The 22933-nt window shown below is 44.2% G+C and overlaps 2 protein-coding genes across 2 annotated transcripts in view; one reads left to right on the top strand and one right to left on the bottom strand.

Annotated features, from left to right (window-relative positions):
- ITPR3 (inositol 1,4,5-trisphosphate receptor type 3) overlaps positions 1-22933 on the top strand; it is a 356707-nt gene that overhangs the window by 265641 nt on the left and 68133 nt on the right. The gene's annotated exons all lie outside the window — the stretch shown is intronic.
- Positions 6166-21729, bottom strand: UQCC2 (ubiquinol-cytochrome c reductase complex assembly factor 2). The gene is made up of 4 exons (XM_075262706.1): positions 21441-21729; positions 11326-11400; positions 7511-7580; positions 6166-6374 (listed from the first exon to the last, which is right to left on the bottom strand). Exons 1-4 carry the CDS (start codon positions 21576-21578, stop codon positions 6277-6279), a joined length of 381 nt encoding a protein of 126 aa, XP_075118807.1. The 5' UTR covers positions 21579-21729; the 3' UTR covers positions 6166-6276.

The following is a 22933-nucleotide window of genomic DNA, read 5'->3' as shown; positions in this document are numbered from 1 at the left end:
GCGTCTTCACACAGTTCCACACTCCAGAGGATTAGATACGCGCGTCTGCACACAGTTGTACACGCCATAGGATTAGATACACGCGTCTTCACACAGTACCACATGCAGTAGGATTAGATACATGCGTCTACACACAGTTTCACACACCGAAGGATTAGATACGCGTCTCTTCACACAATACCACACAGGGAAAGATTAGATACGTGTGTGTGCACACAGTACCACACTTTGGAGGATGAGATACATGTCTCTGCACACAGTACCACAAGCCAGAGAATTAGATACGCGTCTCAGCACACAGTACCACATGGGGGAGGATTAGATACGCGCGTCTACACACAGTACCACATGCCATAGGATTATATACGCGCGTCTGCACACAGTACCACATGTTGGGGGATTGGATACATGCGTCTACACACAGTTCCACACACTGTAGGATTAGATACGCACCTCTTCACACAATACCACACAGGGGAGGATTAGATACACGTGTCTTCACACAGTTGTACACGCCATAGGATTAGATACACGCATCTGCACACAGTACCACATGCCGTAGAATTAGATACGCGCGTCTACACACAGTTCCACACTCCAGAGGATTAGATATGCGCGTCTGCACACAGTTGTACACGCCATAGGATTAGATACACACGTCTGCACAGAGTACCACATGCCATAGGATTAGATACACACGTCTACACACAGTTCCACACTCCAGAGGATTAGATACACGCGTCTGCACACAGTTGTACACGCCATAGAATTAGATACACGCGTCTGCACACAGTACCACATGCAGTAGGATTAGATACGCGACTCTTCACACAGTACCACACAGGGGAGGATTAGATACGTGTGTGCACACAGTATCACACTTTGGAGGATTAGATACATGCCTCTGCACACAGTACCACAAGCCAGAGAATTAGATACGCGTCTCAGCACACAGTATCACACGGGGGAGGATTAGATACGTGCCTCTTCACACAATACCACACAGGGGAGGATTAGATAAAGGCCTCTGCATACAGTACCACATGCCAGAGACTTAGATACGCGTCTCAGCACACAGTTCCACATGGGGGAGGATTAGATACGCGCATCTGCACACAGTACCACACGCCAGAGTCATTAGATACGCGCGTCTGCACACAGTTTCACTAACTGGAGGATTAGATACGCGCCTCTTCACACAATATCACATGGGGAGGATTAGATATGTGCATCTGCACAAAGTACCACACCAACAAGAATTAGACACTTGCATCTAAACACAGTACTACACGGGGAAGGATTAGATACAGCTTTACTCCAGGTATCCATAACAACTGATCACAGGTTTTTCACTGACATCCAAAATAAGATACACATAATCACATGACGCTTATGGACATACACACAAACCACATACACAATACATCAGTGCAAAAGTGGACAATTCTTATGGGGCCACTACACAAACATAAAATGTAATATACCCGTGCGAAGCCGGGTCCTCCCTCTAGTGTATATATATGTATATATATATATATATATATATATGACACTGTGGTTATGGCACCTTCTCACCTCCCCTGAAGAGTCCGAACAAAACAACTTGGCAAATCTTGTGAAGTTCGCCTAAATAAAAGGGGTCCCACTGCAGCCGAACCAACTGCACATATGAGATCTTCACTAGAGATGAGCGAACAGTGTTCTATCGAACACGTTCGATCGGATATCAGGCAGTTCGATGTGTTTGATTCGAATCGAACATCTCGTGGCAAACTCCAAAAAAATTCCCCTCCCACCTTCCCTGGCACTTTTTTTGCACCAATAACAGCGCAGGGGAGGTGGGACAGGAACTACGACACCGGAGGCATCGAAAAAAAAAATCGGAAAAAGTCATTGGCTGCCGAAATCAGGTGACCTCCATTTTAGACGAATAGTGGATTTCAAATCCGGGTCATATGAGAATGTGAACTTTGTGACTAAGAGACAGGGATAGCTGTACAGGCAGGGATAGCTAGGGATAACCTTTATTTAGGTAGGAATGTTATTAAAAATAACTTTTTGGGGCTCTATCGGGTGTGTAATTGTGATTTTTGTGACATAAACTTTTTCCCATAGGAATGCATTGGACAGCGCTGATTGGCCAGAGTACGGAATTCGACCAATCAGCGCTGGCCAATGCATTCCTATGGGGAAAATCGCAAGCTGACAGGGATTTCCATGAAATAAAGTGACTTTTATGCCCCCAGACATGCTTCCCCTGCTGTCCCAGTGTCATTCCAGGGTGTTGGTATCATTTCCTGGGGTGTCATAGTGGACTTGGTGACCCTCCAGACACGAATTTGGGTTTCCCCCTTAACGAGTATATGTTCCCCATAGACTATAATGGGGTTTGAAACCCGTTCGAACACACCAACAGTGAGCGGCTGTTCGAATCGAATTTCGAACCTCGAACATTTTAGTGTTCGCTCATCTCTAATCTTCACCCATGAATCACAGGACAGCTTTCATTTTTGTAGAAAAAGTGGACAACCCCATAAACCTGCTTTGAATATTTTATGTTACCAGTAGTTTTTAAAGAGTTGCAAACTTTTTGCCAGTAAAGTGACATGGGAGCTTCATAAATCTACCCATTGTGTCAGGGTGCATGCACACGATGTAACGCGGCACTGATTCTTGCACGATAACTCGTGTAAGGGCTAGCACTGCAAAACAGAATCCCATTGACTTCAATGGGTTCCGTTTAGCGTGCGTAACACATTGAAATCAATGGGTTAAAAAGCCTCCCACTGATTCAGTGCCGTGTTACATTGTGTGCATGCACCCTTAAAGAGGACCTTTCACCATATCTGGGCACAGGCAGTGTTATATACTGCCAGAAAGCTGACAGTGCGCTGAATTCAGTGCACTGTCAGCTTTCCCGATCCGTGCCCGGTGTAAAGCGCTATCGGTCCCGGTACCGTAGCGCTTTACAGTCAGAAGGGCGTTTCTGACCATTAGCCAGAGACGTCCTTCTGCCTCGCGGCGCCAATCGCGCTGTGCTGTGGAGCCGGGAGGAACGCCCCCTCCCTCTCCTGATAATGCTAGTCTACGGACAAGCTGTGTGAGCAGAGGGAGGGGGCGTTCCTCCCCGCTCCACAGCACAGCGCAATTGGCGCCGCGAGGCAGAAGGACGTCTCTGGCTAATGGTCAGAAACGCCCTTCTGACCATAGAAGAGCTACGGTACCGGGCCGTAAGCTCTTCACACCGGGCACAGATCGGGAAAGCCGACAGTGCGCTGAATTCAGCGCACTGTCAGCTTTCTGGCAGTATATAGAACTGCCTGTGCCCGGATATGGTGAAAGGTCCTCTTTAAGGAGATTTTCCTGGCATAGACACAAAGATTGGGGTGCATCTCTATCCAAAGAAAATTAGCTGAAAAAGGCTTTAGAGCAGACCTGGACAAAGTCCGGGCTCCGGGCCACATCCGGCCCTCTGACTGATTCAGTCCGGCCCGCACAGCATGACTAGAGGGGCGTGTCTTAGTGCCGGCAGAAGATAGAGATGTGGAGTGTGTCATAAGGTACTGAGAGATGTAAGGTGAGATGCAGGGTGGAGTGTGTGTGTATATACCGTATTTTTCGGACTATAAGACGCACACAGGTTTTAGAGGAGACAAATAAGGAAAAAAATTTTCAGGCAAAAAATGGTAAAATATTTAATGTATGGGAGTTGTAATTTTGGAACAGCTGCAAGGCCACATTGACAGGTGACCCTGCAGCTGTACGGGGATGTATAGGGCGTTTTTTTTTTGTGGGGCCAGGTGTACTTTTTAGTTATACCATTTTGGGAAATGTTTATTGCTTAGATCACCTTTTATTTAATTCAGAGGCAAAACAGAGAGAAAAACCCGGCGGTTTAGCACTTTTGATTTTGACGTTCACTGTACATAAAAATATTAGTAGACAGGGAATTTTCAGACACAGGGATACCTAATGTATATGTTTCACAGTAATGTTATACTTTTATATGTTTTCTAGGGAAAGGAGGTGAACTTTTATTTATTTTATATTATATTTTTTTTTTAAGTGTTTTTTTTTTTTTAACTATTTTATTATCCCCCGCCTAGGGGGCTTGAACCTGCAATCATTTGATTGCAAGTCCCATAGACGGCAATACAAGTGTATTGCCGTCTATGGGAGATTCTATACATTACTATCGCGGAGTGTCATAGACCAGCCGCGATAGTAATATATATCTATGACAAGCCTCGGAGCCTTCATTAGGCTCCCGGCTGTCATCGGAACAGGTCGGCTCCTGCGGCCTCGCCGTGCAGGAGCCGGCCTGCATCACTAAAGGTATGGGGCCGGTGGGGACCGGCCCCAGGGCTAACTAACTGCCGAGACCTGCGGAGGAGGAGCGGATTTACAGCATGGCAGCTCCTGCCGCTGAAGAAAACCAGCGGTGGCAGTAGCGCGGCAATCTGCAGGCCCCGGCAGCTAAGACACTCCCCGGCATCTGCTGTAATAGACCGGCGGATGCCGGGGAGTGTCTTAGCTGCTGGGGCCTGCAGATTGTCACGCTCCTGCCGCTGAAGAAAACCAGCGGTGGCAGTAGCGCGGCCATGTTGTAAATCCACTCCTCCCCCCACATTCGGACTATAATTCCTCCGAAATTTTGGGGGAAAAAAGTGCGTCTTATAGTCCGAAAAATATGGTATATGTGTGTGTGTCTATATGTGTCTGTATGTATCTTTCTGTATGTGTGTCTATCTGTTTATCTGTCTGTGTGTGTGTGTCTCAGTAACCTAGGGGCAGAGATGGAAGGGGAATGTTATACTAGGGCAGAGATGGCAGATGGAGGGGGGACGTGAAACTGGGGGTAGATGAAGAGGGCATTTAAACTGGGGACAACAGGAGGGGGCATTAAACCATGGAGGAAGCTGTAGGGGGACCTGTCTGCCTCTAGTTGCCCCCAGTTTAATGTCACCCTCCGGCTACCCCTACGGTTTAATGTCTGCTTCCAGCTTCCCGATTTTAATGTCCCCCTCTAGTTGCCCCCAGTTTCATGTCCCGCTCCAACTGTCAATTTATTGCCGCCCTCCAACTACCCCCACTGTTTAATGTCCCCCTCCAGCTGCTCCAGTTTCGTGTCCCCTCTAGTTTCCACCAGGAGAGGAATTTAATACTGTGGGGCAGTTGGAAGGGAACATTATAATGTGGGGACTGTAGGAGGATTATACTTTGTGGGGGCACATGGAAAAATGATTGAGAATGGGCGGAGTCAACGTAGAAGTGGGTGGAGCTAAATTTGCCGTGGCGCAGCCCTCTAGCATAGTTTCAATTTCTTATGCAGCCCCATGGGAAAATTAATTGCCCACCCCTGCTTTAGAGAGTTTCTTCTTCTTCTCTAAAGGCTTCACTCCTCCTTTAACAGTAGACAAATTAAAAGAAATCACTCAAGCAATTTGGAAGGGGGGGGGGTGGCAGTTAGTGATAAATATCTACAGCAATGTGAAGCCACAGTGGGAGAACAAATACCCCTAAAGCCCTTTTCAGTGAATTTGCATAACAATAAAATACGTTAAAAAAAAAAAAAAAAAAAAAAAGGAACATATAGGAGCTGCCCTACAAAATATTGTTATTAGCCTGTTACCGATCTTCCTGCTGACAAACTCTTTAAGGCCAAGGCCCCACGGGACGTAAACGCCGCGATTTGGGGGGGGCTTGGGTGAAGAAAAAAAAATAAATAAAAAAAATAAAATAAAATTCGCAGCATTGTACAGTGCAGGCAAAGTGGATGGGATTCATGCGAATCCCATCCCAACTTTGCGGAAGAAATCGCAGCGCGGACACATTGCGATTTGGAAAGCCGTTGCGGCTTTCCCACAGATATAATTGTAACAAAGTCCGCAGAGGAAAACTCCGCAAACTTTCTGTTGAAAGCGCTGTGGAAAGAACCACAGAGCATTCACGTCGCGGTTCTTTCCACAGAGCTTTAGCGCTGTTATTACGGCCCGTAAAAATATATATATATATATATATATATATATATATATATATATACACACACACACACAATATTATATAATACTATATAATCATGTAATGTAGATGAAATATACAGAGCATGTTAATTGAAAGAGTTCACAGACCATTTTATAGGCTAAAGCAAGAAGCTGTAAGAAACGGGAAGGAAAAAGTCTGTTTATTGTGAGTGATCATATACGGAGCAAGTAGGAATTGTACTGGAAGGGAGGAAGAGCAGATATTAATATAATTATGTGATAATAATAGGGGTTACTCCTTCACTTCATCCTGAGGGGATTTCACATTGAACTTGTCTTTGAGCCTTTTCCACATTCCTTTTTTCGCATCATCCATCTGTTTCATAGTATCTGTCAGTATAAAAGACATTGATTCACTTTGGGAGCAGTAATACAAGAATTACTCACAGAATAGAAATATTCCTGTCCTACATTTGGCATTCACCATCTCCAGTGATATTTAGAGAAAATGAATGTTAATTTGTATACAATATTATAGGAAAGTTCTGAGCGATTGTCTTGTAAGCATTCTGCATTCTACAAGGCCCGCGACCTTAAAGGTTGCGGTGAGCCCCTGTTGCTTTTTTTGGATTACATAGGCTGTGATATGCTGTTGTAACTTACTTACCGATCCCTGCTCCTGTCCATGATCATTTCCCCAATCAGCCTTCCAGGAGTGCGTCCTATACCTCATCGCTGCCACTGAACACAGTCAGGACGTCGTTGACAGCAACACGATATGGGACGCATGTTGGTCCCCTGGAAGGCTGAAGGGGCATGAACTGGTATGCAAGGCTTCAAGCCCGCAGCAAGAGTATTTTTTGGGCAAACCCCACAATTCTGTTTGGGCTGAAAACATCCAAACTAAAATTGCTAATATACTCAAAGTCTCTTCAGATCCAAGAGTATTATAAATTGGAGGCCCAGGAGAGGTGAGCAAATTATATATAAACAAAAAAAAACAAAAAAAAACACCCCATCAGTATTACTCACCTCTCCAGGGCTCTGGTTAGACTCCACACTGTCTTCCGGAGCCCAGGAATTTTTTCATTTTTTTTCCCCCTTGGACCTCGGATCATTATACTCTGGGTCTGGGACCTTACAGTATAATAGTTTGCGGGTGATGAACCAACAAAAATTTCGGAAATCTTTGCAATGAACACTATAGGGGCCACCGTGAGACATTACATTGTATGGCGGATGCTATGGGACATTCTACTGTGTGGAGGAGTAACTATAGGTTATTATTTGGTTTGGAGGCCACTTTGGGACATTATAGTGTGTGTGTATATGGGGCGTTATAATATGTGGGAACAAGGAAAGGGGGCGCTTGTGTGGATACGGGTTAGTTATGCCCCTAATGTTATGGCTGAGATTTCTTACAAAGCATGGCAGCAATGGTACTCTGCATTTCAGTAGGAATCAGCCTTCCATTCTATATAAGAGGCCTTCTTGTTATCACACTTGTAGATTCAACATTGTCTTACCGGTTGCAAGCACCATTCGATATTCATCTGCAGTGATTTCTGTAAAGCTTGTGTCTTGAAGTCGTGGATACTTTTACCATGTAAAAGGAGAAATAAAGTATTAAGTTGTCTTTCCAAAATGTGTTCCAAAGCTTGTCCTAAACTGAAGCCATCTTTTTATAGCATTACTAGGTGTAGTACTGAAGAGTGTTCTGAAGTCCAATCCTTTACCAATGTTATATTATTTTACCTGATAAAGCAGATTATTCCTCCACAGGGTTTAAAGTTGGTTACCATTTATAATCGGGTGGCTGGTCTGGTGCCCACTCCCTGCTGTCTAGAGAAGGGGGGGGGGGGGTAAATGGGTTCTCAGGAGTTCTCCAAACCTCTGTTTTATCAGAGCAGACTATCATGTCAGCCAATTGCATTTGGCTGAGGGGCCCTGGTAAAGGTTACAGCCATGAGCTGTTCAGCAGCTCTGTTTTCTCTGTACATAAGATAACTGTGTGCAACTTCGAGCAAGTCCACTGTTCCCCTGCAAAATGTGAGTTTTCACTCGCTAGAGAGCAGGGAGTGATTTCACCAACCCAGCCACCTAAGGTTTAATAGGAAAGCAGGCCAAGGACCTAGGCAACCAGCTATAAACATCCCATTAATAAGAGGAATGGCTTTAGGGAAACTCATCAGCTGACAAAAGCTACCAGTTTAGATGTGAACTTTCTGATGAGATGCCCCTTCAAGTATGCCTACACGTTTGCAGAATTCATCACTATTATCAACTTACAGTTATGCATCATAGTATTTTCAAACCATCATGATATATGGCCACTTATGCAGCAGTAAATGGAGAATTTAATCTTTTTTTTTTTCCTGGACTAAAGGGGCAGTGAGGTGGCTCAGTGGTTGGAGGTGGGGGGGGGGGGGGACGGACCTTGCAGCACTGGCATAGGTACGCACTCTAGATATATACTAATAGGGAAATTAGAATGTCAGTCACTAATCCATATAGGGCTCACAATGCCTGTAAGACACTGCAGAGTATGTTGGTGCTATACAAATAAAAGAAATAAATATGAATTCATTGGAACAGATTTAGCTCCTCATTTGTACACAGATATCAGAGCAAACCAATCCATCCAAAACTTGCTAGACACAAAGGTGTTTACTCATTTAATCCATTCCTAATCTTGGTTTCAAAACAATTCAAGAAAAAAAAACAAAAAAAAAAACCTGACAGTGTAACTGCATGCTTAGATTAACGATAACTAAACCTGACAAATGTGTATGAGACAGTCGCACAGTTCACCATTAAAATCCAAATACCAACTTGTTTTCTCTTAATCTATATAATTGTTTACAATGGAGATGAAGTAAAATGTTTATTCTAGTCAGTAATGAATCTAACCAGAATACATGACCCTCCAAACAGTCTGAAGATAGATGACGTGTATCTGCACAATGACAGCAGTCTCTCTCACCACGCACATTTACATACCCTGCAGCGTTTCCATATCATGGTAATAATATGGCAAAGCTGATTTCCCCATGCTAAGGAAGCAAAGATCAGTATCATCTATGTCATCGGCCACAGCACTATGAATAGCTGCTGAGTTGTAAGCACATATAATATGTATTTTCACATACAAAAGAAATTTCAGGTAAAAGATCTTACATGACAAGACATTTTTATTAGCTTTCAATGCTAGGAGACTAGGTCATGAATGATAGAACAAGATTGGTATTGGAAAGGATCTTGCTGTCCCATGGCTCAGATTCTGTCTGTATTTGAACCCTACTAATTGTACAGTGCTGTGGAATAGGTTGGCGCTATATAAATAAAATTTATTATTATAGATTGTTTTAGGCTAGGGCCCCAAGTAGTGAGCCAATGCACGCTGCAGAACAATGGCGGAAACGCACTTTTTTTTTCTGCAGCCTCTCTCATAGAAAGTCCATAGAGGTTGCCTCTACAGTCTTTCTGCTTCTTTTTTATGGAAACGCCAGCATTTCTGTAGGTATAAATGAATGAAAAGTAGCAAGGTCCAGCACGAATGATCAGCCATCCATGTATCATAAAACGTAGCTTTTATTTTACATATAAAAACTTCATGTGCAGCAGTAGGGGTAACAAGAGCCTACATGTTTCGGGGTTGCTCCCTTACTCATGGCATATGGATTTCTGTAGGTATAATTGACATGCTTCAATTTACAAAAAAACGCAAGTGGTTTTTTGCCCCACCGTTTTTAGCAACATGAGACCCCAGCCTCAGATAGATATTCAATAAAGAACATGGGGAGAGTTTAGTAAAAGGTGTGTTACTCAAGAGGGGGGGGGGGGGGGGACACACAACCAGTACATTTTCTGCACTGGTTTAGCTTAGTTACTAATACATTTGCAGGTCCCCTGTTGCCCCATTATTAGGTTTTCAGAGCTCAACAGGGGGAAGGGGGCAGAGGTCTTGTTCCTCTGCCTCCCCTGCTAACACTCCATCTGGGGACATATGAATGCATACATCAAGCTGTAACATCATTGCATATATGTGTACACCAACATTTATCTGGTTTTGGTATCTGTCCCCATATAGGTTGCTGTAGTTTGTAATTATTTCACTTAATGTCCCCACTAGTCTTTGGCGAAAAGCATTAGCACGTTTCTAAATGATTTTAATATCACCCAAGGGATTGGGCAGACAGTATGGGTACCATACTGCCTATACTGAGATTTCTAGTCTCTATGGGATTTCCATATATATGTGATTATTTGGGTTTACTGACTTACTTTGTATATAACTTACTTTATATATAAACTATTAAAAGTTATATTTTATTTGGTGTATATTCACCCTAGTATTTGGATAAGGATCTCTTTTGTAAATACTCCATCACTCTTATAACCAACCCTGCTCTGCGGTTAGCTCTCTAAGATGTTTAGAACAACCTCCTTCATGAAGTCCTTCAAAAACTGTCTAAGGGTGCATGCACACTACGTAACGCCGGGCGTGTATGAGAGCCGTACACGCCGGTGTTACAGCAGGGCTGCCGAACACTTCCCATTCACTTCAATGGGAGCGCTCGTAAACGCCGCTGTTACGAGCGCTCCCATTGAAGTGAATGGGAAGTGTTCGGCAGTCTGCTGTAATGCCGGCGTGTACGGCTCTCATACACGCCCGGCGTTACGTAGTGTGCATGCACCCTAAGTGTACCTAGAAGAATTGATGCAAATAATAAACTAATAATGCAAATGAACAAAAATAACCTGTCAATTATATTTTTGAAAGTATACTTACTCTGCATCATATTCCCCAACATCTGCATAGAAATTTTGCACAATACTGTATTTATCAGTAATACCGTAAGTCTTATCCAATGCAGGAAACGCAGTGGTAAGCTTTTTATTTCTTAAATCAAAACTGGCCTGGATAGGTTAGGCCACAATCACACGACTGAGTTTCAGCCTTGAAACATGGTCCATATGTTGGCCAGATTTACCGGCCTGCACTTTACGCCGGTAGAGGGACTCCTAGCATTATAGTTATCGGAGTTGCTAGGAGTCCCTGACTAACAGCAGCATAGATAGAGGGATTCATACAATCATAGCCATCTATGCTACTGTTAGTCAGGGACTCCTAGCAACTCATAACTATAATGCTAGGAATCCCTCCACCGGCATAAAGTGCAGGCCAACACATGGTCCGAGTCTAGTCTGAAACTCTGCCATGTGAATGCACCCTTAGTCAATTCCCCTCAATATTTTCTTTCTATTTTATCAGAGCATAAGTGTAAGTAACTGAATTTGTCGGACATGCAATAAAACTCAACCATCAATACTAAAGTACCTTTTCTCTGTAATAGTTGCTGTTTAACCTACTGAGGCTCTCATACATTTGGTCACAGGCTTCTGGATCTTGAATCTGCGGAATTGAGAAAAAAAAAAAAAACTGAATAGTTGCAAAGCTATATGTAATGCTCAACACAGCAGTAGACACATTGCACCTCTTATATTCAGTGACAGGCAATTCCAGTAAGGCACATATATTAGAAAGAAGAAAAAACACATGGAAGAAGTAATATTAATTATTAAGGGGAATAGCTGGTGTACTTTCCTGTCCAAGTGTACTAAGCAGTGCTACAGAATCAGCACAGGACCACTGATCATGGTGGAAATGGAAGCAAATAAGAACATTGCTCCAAGTAGTTGTCATTCGGTGCTCCATCCCAATAATAATTTATATGTACAATTACGTTACGGAGTGGTACAGAAGGAGAGGCACATCACATGACTGTTGGTGGCGCCAACTTCAGAGGAAGCAATAATGGAAGGTAACTACCCCACCACCTCCATAAGAAGGGGCATCTGACTGAAGGAAATGATTATCTAGCGTTCTACATATGGAGGATTTCTCTAAGTGTATAATGCCTGCTTCTTCTCCACAGACAGTATACAGTCCTACTGATTTCTTAGACATAATATGGCAGATTTACTTCATGCCTTGCATATTTAGCAAGTGTTTTAGCCACTTTTATGGCTGTATGAAAGAGGCATTGCTTCATGAAAAAGTAACCTAAGTTGTGACAAGGTAACCAAAATTCCGCCAAATCTTGCAGGCATAAATGAAGCCAAACACTCTCCCTAATGTGGACGAGTGCCCCCATACCCTGGTCTATAGTCTCTCACTCTGCTAAATCAGTATCCCTACACTATGCTGAGGATGGCCCAATAGGCCGAATCAGTATTTCTGTCCCAAAAGGAACAGATTCCCAACTATGGACAGCGCGTCCATAGTTGGGAATCTGTTCCTTTTGGGACAGAAATACTGATTTAGCAATTAAATCCACATTATGATTAAAAGACTTTATAACTGAGTCGTTCATGATGTTAAGGATGCCGCCCTCTATAGGGTGGTGTACAGAGTGCACTCTGTTCTCCTAATTCCATCCAGGAGATTAGATTTGCATATTTTTTACCCAGAATCCCTAGCAGAGCAGGAATGACTTGTAAGTCTCCGTACTGCCTATGTAGGCAAACACTCTCCCTAATGTGGACGAGTGCCCCCATACCCTGAAGCCACCTAATAAGAGATGTAAAGTTACACAGTGTAATAATTTGACAGGCTTATCAAGACAGCATATGCCTGGTGTGATGAACGGAGTATGAACCATAGTTAGGAATTTTGTGTCATTTACGGTTTTTGTGCAGTGTAGCGCGTATGCCAAGTGGGGAAAGGAGAGGTAATTCTTTACTGAATAGTTGGAAGGAAGCCTGCAAGGCCATAGCCAACCAAAATTACTTATAGCTGAGAGGAAGATTGTGGGGATAACGTCTATGTGGGGATAACGTAATATGCAAATCTGTCTCCCAAGATGAAAACAGGGAGACATCTGGTCTCTCAGCCTCTCACTTAAACCAAATCAATTCTCTCTAGGCTGCGCTGATGAAGTCCAAAGAGACAGAAACGGTGCTGTCCGCAGCTGAGAAATTGATTTGGTTATAACCTCGCATCATGCAGTAAAGACTTCTGGGAAGTCGGGCATGTTGTTCAGGGTGCTTGCTATAGAGGGCAGCATAACAGAGGCACTGTCTCCCTGTTTACATCTTGGGAGACAGATTTGCATATTCTTCCCAGCTGAGAGGAAGTATGTTTTAGGCTAAGGCCCCAAGCGATGTCTGGCTGCAAAAAACAAAACAAAAACAAAACAAAAACAAAAAAAAAAAAAACTGGTGGCAACACATTGTGGTTCTTCCCACAGCGCTTTAGATAGAAAAATCGGAAGAGGTTTCCTCTGCGGACTTTCTGTTTAAATTATACCTATGGGGAAACCGCCACCGTTTCCGTAGGTACAGTTGACATGCTGCGATTTCCAAAACCACACTGTGTCCACACCGCAGATTTTACTTCAAAACGGCACAAGTTTTCCCACGAGCTTTCCGCTGTGGGCAAATCGCAGCATTAACTTCATGTTTGGTATTCCTGGACTTGTAAACATTTTTTTGGCATCACTTGCTATCATAGCTATAGGAGATACCTCTGGGTATAGCTGTGTAAGTGGTGGGTGGTGAGCAGCTATGTGGATGTTGAGATTTCAGAGTCACTTCACTTAGTAGCCTAGAGTCATAGGCATGTGATAGTGGAGTCACTGTTTGAGGTCACACACGTGGAAATAGGCCTCCAAAGCTGAACAAAAAAGGCATATTTGGGAACTGTAGAATCACCTCTACAAGATACTGTGACTAGGGTTTTAATCAATATACTGCTGACAGACTCCCTTTAAAATTAACTTCGAAAAGGTAGATGGATCCAGTCGGAAAAATAAATAAAGACATAGCTTTTATTTTTCTATAACATAATAAAAGTTTCAACAGACCTCAGCTGACGCGTTTCAGATTGTATCCTTAGTCAAGCTATGACTAAGGATACAATCCAAAACGAGTCAGCTGGGCGGTGTTGAAACTTTTATTATGTTATAGAAAAATAAAAGCTACGTCTTTATTTATTTTTCCGGCTGGATCCATCTACTTTTTCAAAGTTATTCATCTGCCTCGAGCAGAGGAGACTTGATTCCATGCCGGACACCAATGACTGGGAGTGGAATTTGGACATTATAAAGCTATTTCTTCTGAAGGGCTGAGTACATTTTCCCATTTTCCTATATTATTCCCTTTAAGATTGTCTGCTCTAAATTTGATGTGCCTAACTTTTAGGCTAAGGCCCCACATTGTGGAAACACAGCTTTTTTTGTTGCAGATTTTGATGTGGTTTCTTGAGCCAAAGCCAGGAGTGGATGGAGTAGAAGAGAGAAGGCGAAGAACTTCCTATATATTTTCCATTCCTTTTGTATCCATTGTTGGCTTGGACTCAAAAAACAGCAACAAAAAAAAAAAAAAAAAAAAAAAAAATCTGCGTTTCTGCAATGTGGGGCTTCAGCCTTAGACAGTACAGTATTTCACACTACAGTCAGTTGCTCTTATTAGCAACGAATATTAGCAGTAGTGGGGACTCCATCATCTGTCATTTAATATCATTTGCCAGATGAGAACAACAGACATTAAATAACAATGTGAACTCACCTTTTCCGTTACGTTCATTTTTGCTTAAACAGATCAACCATTTTTTTTTTAAATGTTGATGTTTAGAATCTTGGATTTATGATAAACAGATAGCACATGGGTGCAGTTTGTGATTTTCACAGACTACAATGGGTGTGAATGGTCTTCGAAATGGGCCAAGAAAAAACCCCTGAAAGCATGTGTGCAGTCATTTAAAAATCAATGCTGCGTTTTATTTGTGGATGAGGAATATGTATATAGTGATCAGAGAAAAACTTTTCTATAGAGCTTTGCAGTTTCCAGTTTTGGATCACTTCTTCGAGTCATGATCCGTGGTGACTAATAAAGCCATCATAAACCTGCAATTTTCAGGAGATTTTTAATTGGTTATCTTCTCATGCCACCTACTGTAAGCATCCTCATTTGTGAGCCCAGACAGAGGCACAGTATCATCCTTCATTAAAAGATTTCGCTAGCAGGGGTTCCGCAGTTTATTATAAAACTGTAGATACAGCATATCTGACAGGATGTGCTATACAGGTAACATAGCTCATGATTCTCACGCCAAAACTGAGTCACCTTCTTTACAGGGCTGGCTCAAGGCTTTGGCTGGCCTGAGGGCGACAGTCTTAGCCGGTCTACTGTCAATCACAGTAAGAGGGACAGTCAGTTACATCCAGTGAGCGCTGCAATTCATAAAGAACATCAAATGTGATCAGAATGGACCAAGTGTCTTTAAATGGTAATTCTAACTAAAATGAAGAGTGTTCTTGGACAAAACAGACCTATAGTCTCTTGGTGATGTGGATTGAAAGACTTAAGTTTGGTTTTTCTGAAGTCAAACCATCAGATGGCGTCAAGAAGCCTTTGTTTTCTAAAGCGATTGTTCACAATTCGTGCTCGCCTTTTGTCAGACATGACCCATAACATTCCATACTATTATACTAGGACACCTTTTCACATCTTACTTACGCTAGGTTCACACCTGCGTTCTACTTTCCGTTCTGTGCTTTTCGTCTTCTGCATGCCAGAAGACGGAAAGCACAGACCGGGTCCGGCCGTGAGCGGCGGTGAGCGTTTTATGCTCTCCGCCGCAAAACCGGATTTTTTAATCCGGACACAGAGTACTGCATGTCCGACTCTGTGTCCGGATTATAACACCCAGTTTCGCGGCGGAGAGTGCAAAACGCTCACCGCCGCTCATGGCCGGACAGCTTTCTCACCCATTCAAATGAATGTGTATGAAAGACTCCTGCAGGCTTCCGTCTCCTGCTCTGTTTTATGCAGGAAACGGAAACCTACATTACGGAAAGCACAACACAGATGTGAACGAGCCTTTACTTGTGGTATGATTATGCATCTAAGTGTTGAGCAATGTGACTAACATGAATAAAGAGTTGTCACAGGGAGACGCTGATCTTTGGTTGTGCAATGGGAGCCAGAACCCATAGTTGTTGCGAGAATGGTAGCCCCCAGACCTCGTCTTGCAACTGCTAGGAATGGAGACGTGGCCTCACTTTCACGGCCTTACATTCACTTTCATGAAAGCTCCAAAAACAGACGAGTAAGCCTCTCTCATTTCAGGCAAGCGTCAGGATTTGACTGAAACCTGCCATTTGTATTCTTCCTATTAAAAGTCAATGGTGGGCAAAAAACAAAGCAGTTTTCTGTCAAGTGTCTGCATTATGCAAGAAAGTAAAAGCACAGTATGCTGCCATTTTTATTTAAGAAAATCTGGCTTGATTGACTGAAGCCTTCAATTTCTGTCAAGAAAACTGTTCAAAACAGATTTTGCAGGAAATATGAACAGAGCCTAGGCAGAGGTAAATGGAAGGATATCACATCTGTTAGGATCAGTTATGCTGCCATCATGTATCAAAAAACAGAAGCGCTAAAGCACTAACACAAGCTTAGAAAGGTAATGATATAATGGATGAATGAAGTATTCAACACATTTGATGCTTCATATCAGAGAGCTCAGTCTTGTCGACAATGGCTGCGTGAGGCTACGAGATATTTTAACCTCTGCATCTTCTACCGAACATGAGCAGAAATCATTAGAGAAGAAAACAACCAGTGCGTCACTTTACCTGCCCACGTACCAAACCCAGAAAACAAATAACTCAGAAGAAATAGTCAGTGTCAAAGCGCACAAATTGCACCTTACACAAAAAGGGTGTCTCTTCTCCATACAACCTTTTTTATTGGACAAATAAGTACAATAAATCCAAAATTGCAGACAAGCCGTATATCAGAGTACTATGATGCCAGACACCCCCTCCCTCTTCCTCCTCCAAACTGTAAGAAAACACACAGTCACTAGTAAGAGATACCAAGTCCCCCCGGCTACGCTACACCACCTGCGTACAATGCTTTGGTTTTTGTTACTTTGCCAGGCTAAATAGGCAGGTACACAGATTTTCTTGTCCCTTGAAGTTAAAATGTTGCACTTTGTGGGCAGGATTCTCTGTATTACATCCTGCGCCGCGTCACTGTAACATTTGGTGGATAAATGCTTAATACTACCAGATACAGCAAAGTCTCAGCTTTAATGAGGGCACAGAAATACTGAACAAAGGGGCGGATTTTAACAGCGGATTTCGCTTCAAAATCCACCCCTTTACAATAGTGGTCTATGTAGATTGCATTTTTTTTTCTGCTAGCAGAAAAAAAAAAAAAGCGACATGACCTTTCTTCAGGCGGAAGCCGCGGCACCCTCCAATGTCGGCTCATTCATTTGAGCCGGCTAGAGGGGAAAGCCGCGACTGCAATGGTTGTGGCAGGCGGGTTTTGACCCGAGAGTGACGCGGCTTCCGCGTCACTCTCTGTGTCAAAATCCACCCCCAACGCCCCCGTGTGAACGAGCCCTACCAAGGAGCATACAAGAAGGAATTTCAGACAAAATGTTGACTTATTCTAGAACCATGATCCCAATGAAAATCTTGAGCTACTTATTTGTTATTCATTTCTATAGTGTCAACATATTCTGCAGCACTTTACAGATTGTCTAAGGGCCAGTTCACATGGGGGTTGTGACCGCGTATTTTGGTCCGAATTTTGATTTGGGAAGCCGCATCACAATAGGCCCAAAATACGCCTGCCGCGGCTTCCTGCTTCGGAGTAGGCCCAAACGAATGGGCCTAGTCCGGAGGATGCAGTCGTGAGGCGGACGCCTAAAGAAAGGGCAGCTTGTTTCCAGTCACGGAAAAAAGGACGCTAGTGGCCTACATAGACCTCTATTGTGAGGGGGTGGATTTGGCGTCAAAATCTGCCCCCTTTTGCCCCGTGTGAATGAGCCCTAACTCTGACCAGCCAGCCCCCTGTCCCTACTGGGGCTCACATACACACACTCACCAGGGACAATTTACCCATCTAGAGGTTTTTGGTGGGTGGAAGGAAAACAGCAGCACCCTGAGAAAACCCACAAAAATATTAGGAAAATAGACAAATTTCATGCAAACATGGCCTTTTTGTCAGGTTTTAACCCAGCATTGCAAAGCAACAGTGCTAACAAATACGCTACCCACAGACTATGCAAAGAAGAAGCCACAAAGAAAATATTTGGTTTGAGATATGTATTGGGAGCACAGGCCTAGAAGTAGCTGATTTGTTAAAAGTGTTCTCCAGGGAGTCCAGCATCACTTATAAATCTTCCAAGTTTAGTTTGTGAAGAATGAAAGGTTATCGAGCTGGTTGTTATCCCTGGTCATATGGTCAAAACCAGCAAACAGCCTATGAGTTGCTCTACTCACCACTAGTTACTTATATCATTACAGTGAGTTATTCAGGGAGCCACCATGATACAGGTAAGTAGCAGTGAATACAATAGCAGGGCCAACTCCAGTAACATGAGTTAGGGTAGTGACCAACCTAGAACCCATGGGTTCATTGTTAACACCCCCCCCCCCCCCTAAAACAAAGTAAAGGACGACAGACTCCAGTGTTGGACTGAAATGTCTAGAGCCCACCCAACGGCTTTCTGGTGAGAGTCTATATCATGGCTCCTTCACTGAAATCATGTGAGTGACAATCCAGCAACCAGTTCTGCGCATTACTGAGTAATGTCTCTGTATCATCATCCCCTATAGTACTGTGCATGCCCCAATACCTGCATGGCCAGCTCATGCACAGTACTGTATGGGGAATAACACTGCCATGGAGCACCCTAACGGTCCATACACGCACGCGTATCACATTGAAAGCAATACGTAAAAAAGCCTCCCATTGATTTCAATGGGTAGCGCGCGTATGCCAGCTCCCATTTAAGTCAATGGGATCTGTTTTTTACGCCGCTCACTCTGAATGAGATTTACATTCAGAATGAGCGAGCGTAAACTCCTTGTGAAGGCTCCCTAAGGCTCATGGTACCCTTAAGCCTCCCTAGTGGTAAATATGGAATGCAACGTAGCATTTGCTCCTCAAAGGGGCTCTATCATCGGGAAAACTCTTTTATCTAAACATATACTTGCATAGACTTCAGAAAGGCTATTTGTCACATACCTTTTGTATGTTAATCCCCTCCGTCGTTTTTGAATGAGCCCATTCTTATTCATATGCCAATAAGCCAGCAATGAGCACTCGTAGTCTAAGTGAGCACTGTGTGCGAGAGCAGGGAGATGTATTATGTCCCCATACTGGCCCCAGTACACAGTATTATGTCCCATTGTGGACACACATGAACAAATATTTTACTCTGGGGTCTTTTCAGACCCGAAAGTATAATAATCGGAGACGCAGAGGGATACAAACTTAACAAACTACTGTTACTTACCTATCTCCCGACTCTCTTGCATTCGCTGTCGGCCATCTTCCGGGACGTCATGTGACCGGGGCCCAGCGCCGCGGGTCACATGATATCACGCAAGTAGACCGACGCCTGCCCGCAGCCTGGAGAGGTAAGTAACACAGTTTTTTATGTTATCTTACCTCTCCCGGGCCTCCGATCGTTATACATGGGGGTCTTAATAGTGCTTGTGGGGTCCACGCCGTCACTTAAAAAACGCGGCAGTAGCAGCTGTCGCCAGGCCCCTAACGTCTCAGGCCCTGTGGCAGCTGCCTCCGCTGCTTCCCCGGTAGTTACGCCCCTGCTGTACACACAGCAGACAGTGCTCGCTGAGACTTCCAGGTGTACGCTGGATGCTAATTAGCATATAAATAAAAATGGGCTCATTAAAAAACTACTGAGGGGATTAACATACCAAAGGTATGTGTGGAATAGCCTTTCTAAAGTCTATGCAAGTATATGTTTAGTTAAAAATGAGTTTCCCAATGATAGTGCCCCTTTAAACATCAACTATGTCGGGTTCATTTTATTATATGTGGGGTTCATTAGATTTCATTTGAGGACCATTATATTATATGTAGGGGAATAAAGGGCAATTATACTACATCTTTGTTTAGATTAGTGTAGGGATTTATATTTATACCGGACAACTTTAATTTCAGCACCAATAACTTCCCACTGTCAGAAAGGCGGGCCTTACAGCCTAACATCATCAGTGGACTGTGAGGGAGGCCCCTCCCCCCTGACTGTACTCTAATATAGCCTCATACTATCAGAGGGGGTTCCTCACAGCTCAGTGTCAAATCCTGCACAAATAAGTCTCCACATAGTTTACGCTGAATTGGATACGGAGTCCGAGAATAGTGATTCAGCACCGGTGTGACCGCAGCCTAAAACATACTTTCGCCTGGTTCACATCTGCGTTCGGTAATCCGTTTGGGGAATCCACATGGGGACCCCCCTGAACGCATTGACAAGCAGTGTGCTTTCACTAAAGCACACGGCCCCCATAGACTATAACGGGGTTCATGTGATTTCCACGCAGCATCCGCAAGAGTCATGCGGACAGGTAAGTAGATCATGAAGTACTTTTCTGTCCGCATGTTAGTCTATGGGGTCCGTGTACTTTCACTGTGCACCGCTTGTCAATGTGCTTCACAGTCCGTTTGGTGAAGGGGGGGGTCCCATGTGGACTCCCTCAAACGGAATATCGAGCGCAGATGTGAACCAGGCCTTCAATCCATTGTAGAATAAAACAAACATGACTGCAGACCATGTGTATCACATGTTGTTTACATTATAGTCAATGGGAGCTGATAGAGATGGAGCCCCCTTACTCTACTACTGTTAGGGCTAGTTCACACGTGGGCAAAGGGGAGGTTTTTGACAGCGGAATTCGCTTCAAAAACCGCTCCTTTAACATGGTGGTCTATGTAGACCACTAGCTTTTTTTTTCCTCCTAGCGTTTTCCGCCTGAAGAAGCGACATGACCTTTCTTCAGGCGGAAAACGCTTGAAGAATTGCATAGAAGTGAATGGGAGGCGAAAACCGCGTGGTAAAAAACCGTGCGGTTTTTTGCACACAAAACCGCGCGGTTTTTTGCAAAAAAACGCGTGGTTTTCGCCTGCAGTTTCTATAGCACATATAGGAAAAAAAACCCTAGCGAAAACCGCTAGCGAAAACCGCGTCAAAAACCACGTCAAAAACCGCGTGGAATGCAAAAAACAGCGTCAAAAAAACTCCCCGAGGTTTTTTACCTCGCACAAATAAGCTAGGCGGTTTTCACGTGTGAACTGACCCTTAGTGTCCCTTGCTCTCATCTGTCATAAGATTGTAATAACGGTAGCAGTGTGAACATACCCTTACAGACTCTTTATATACAGCCCTATAGCCAGGGAGTCGCTCATAGCTTTAGCCGCAGTGACTCAACTCCCATAAACCTTCTCCCTGTAAGCACAGGAACGTCTGAACAAGTGCGCTCCTACCAACATGAATACGGTAACTTTAGCAGCTCACCGAAAGTACGTCATTTACGTAATCTTATAGTCTGCGCGCCCCCTAGCTGTTACTAGCAGACATGGGTTTCTGATGACCCCTACCGGGTCACGACGTCAGACACGCACCTGTGTGATCTCACCCTCCTTGAAAGCCTGGGCCACGCGTTGCCTCAAGAAGGCGCCCAGATCTCGGCCTCGCCTGGTCTCGTCCACCGACCATTCCTCGCATAGTTTTAAGAATCGCCGGTAACGTAAAGCCGCCATTTACAACCAATTGCCAAACTGTATATACGGCAAATCAGTGACTAGGGGTGTGGTCGCTATTATCCAATTGTAATGCACGAATCTTGTTGCCTAGCGCTATTTGGGCGTGTCTACAATAGCCGTTTGGTTCCAGTCTAGCGCCCCCTGGGGACTGCGATCTCATCGTGTCAGGTCGCGGAGACTCTTGGGGAATGTGGGTGCAGAAGGCGGTGATCCAATGAGGCGGTCCGTGATCCCTGTCCAGGGCTGTGCCGTGCATATTAATGAATGCTAGTGACGCGGGTGCTGTCACGTGACTCTTTCCTCCCATAGAATCATATGTAAGGCACGTATACCGGCCTCTGTGTGCAGGCGGAAGTAAAATAGTGGCAAGTATAAGATCGTTGGGATGGTGTGAAGTAAAGGCTTATCTTGGCTTCAGCATAGGGGGAGGCTAATATTACTAGCATAGAGTGGTAGATGCAGTGACTGACGTGCGCAATAACACTTGTAGACTAGGCTCACACTACTGTCACATACCTCCCAACTTCTGAAAAACAGAAGAGGGACAAAATGTGCGTCAATTTTTAGCCCCGCCCACTTTTATGTTGACTCCGCCCATTCTCATTCATTTTTCATATGCCCCCACACAGTATAATCCTTCAACAGCAGTGGTTCTCAACCTTTCTAATGCCGTGACCCCGCAATACAGTTCCACATGTTGACCCCATTCAGTTTGGAACACGCGTCCTTAACGGCGTGCGTTCCAGCTGAATAGCGCTGCTGCAGACAGTAGCGCGACTTCTCAGCGGCTAAAGCCATCGAAAATATGTATTTTCTGATGGCTTTAGGCATACCTCCCAACTTTTGAAGATCAGAAGGAAGGACAAGATGTACGGCGCGAGCAGCACGCAGTGGTGAATTTAGCTCCGCCCACTTTTATGTTGACTCCGCCTCATTTATTTTTGATGTGCTCCCACACAGTATAATCCTCCTACAGTCACCAGTACATTATATGTCCCCCCAGTTTAATATAACCCCTTCATCTGCCCCCAGTTTCATGTCCCCCTCCATCTCTGCCCCAGTTTCTTGTCCCACCATCTCTGCCCCAGTTTCTTGCCCCACCATCTCTGTCCCAGTTTCATGTCCCCCCCATCTCTGCCCCAGTTTCATGTCCCCCCATCTCTGCCCCCAGTGTCATGCTGGACCCCCCTTCATCTGCCCACAGTTTTATTTCCCCCCATCTGTTCCCCAGTTTCATGTTCCCCTATCTCTGCTCAGAGTTTCATGTCCCTCCATCTCTGCCCCCAGTGTCATGCCGTCCCCCCTTCATCTGCCCACAGTTTCATGTCCCCCCATCTGTTCCCCAGTTTCAT

Source organism: Leptodactylus fuscus, chromosome 2, assembly GCF_031893055.1.
Source record: "Leptodactylus fuscus isolate aLepFus1 chromosome 2, aLepFus1.hap2, whole genome shotgun sequence".
Taxonomy (NCBI): Eukaryota; Metazoa; Chordata; class Amphibia; order Anura; family Leptodactylidae; genus Leptodactylus; species Leptodactylus fuscus.
This window is presented reverse-complemented; position numbering and strand designations above follow the sequence as displayed.

What these genes read in the sequence shown, in the direction of transcription:
- UQCC2 (XM_075262706.1), bottom strand. Translation starts at nt 21,578, where the DNA reads ATGGCGGCTTTACGTTACCGGCGATTCTTAAAACTATGCGAGGAATGG. An exon ending in AGGAGGGTGAGATCACACAG is followed by an intron (nt 11,401 to 21,440) that starts GTGCGTGTCTGA and finishes TCAATTCCGCAG; the next exon opens with ATTCAAGATCCAGAAGCCTG. An exon ending in TCGAATGGTGCTTGCAACCG is followed by an intron (nt 6,375 to 7,510) that starts GTAAGACAATGT and finishes TTATACTGACAG; the next exon opens with ATACTATGAAACAGATGGAT.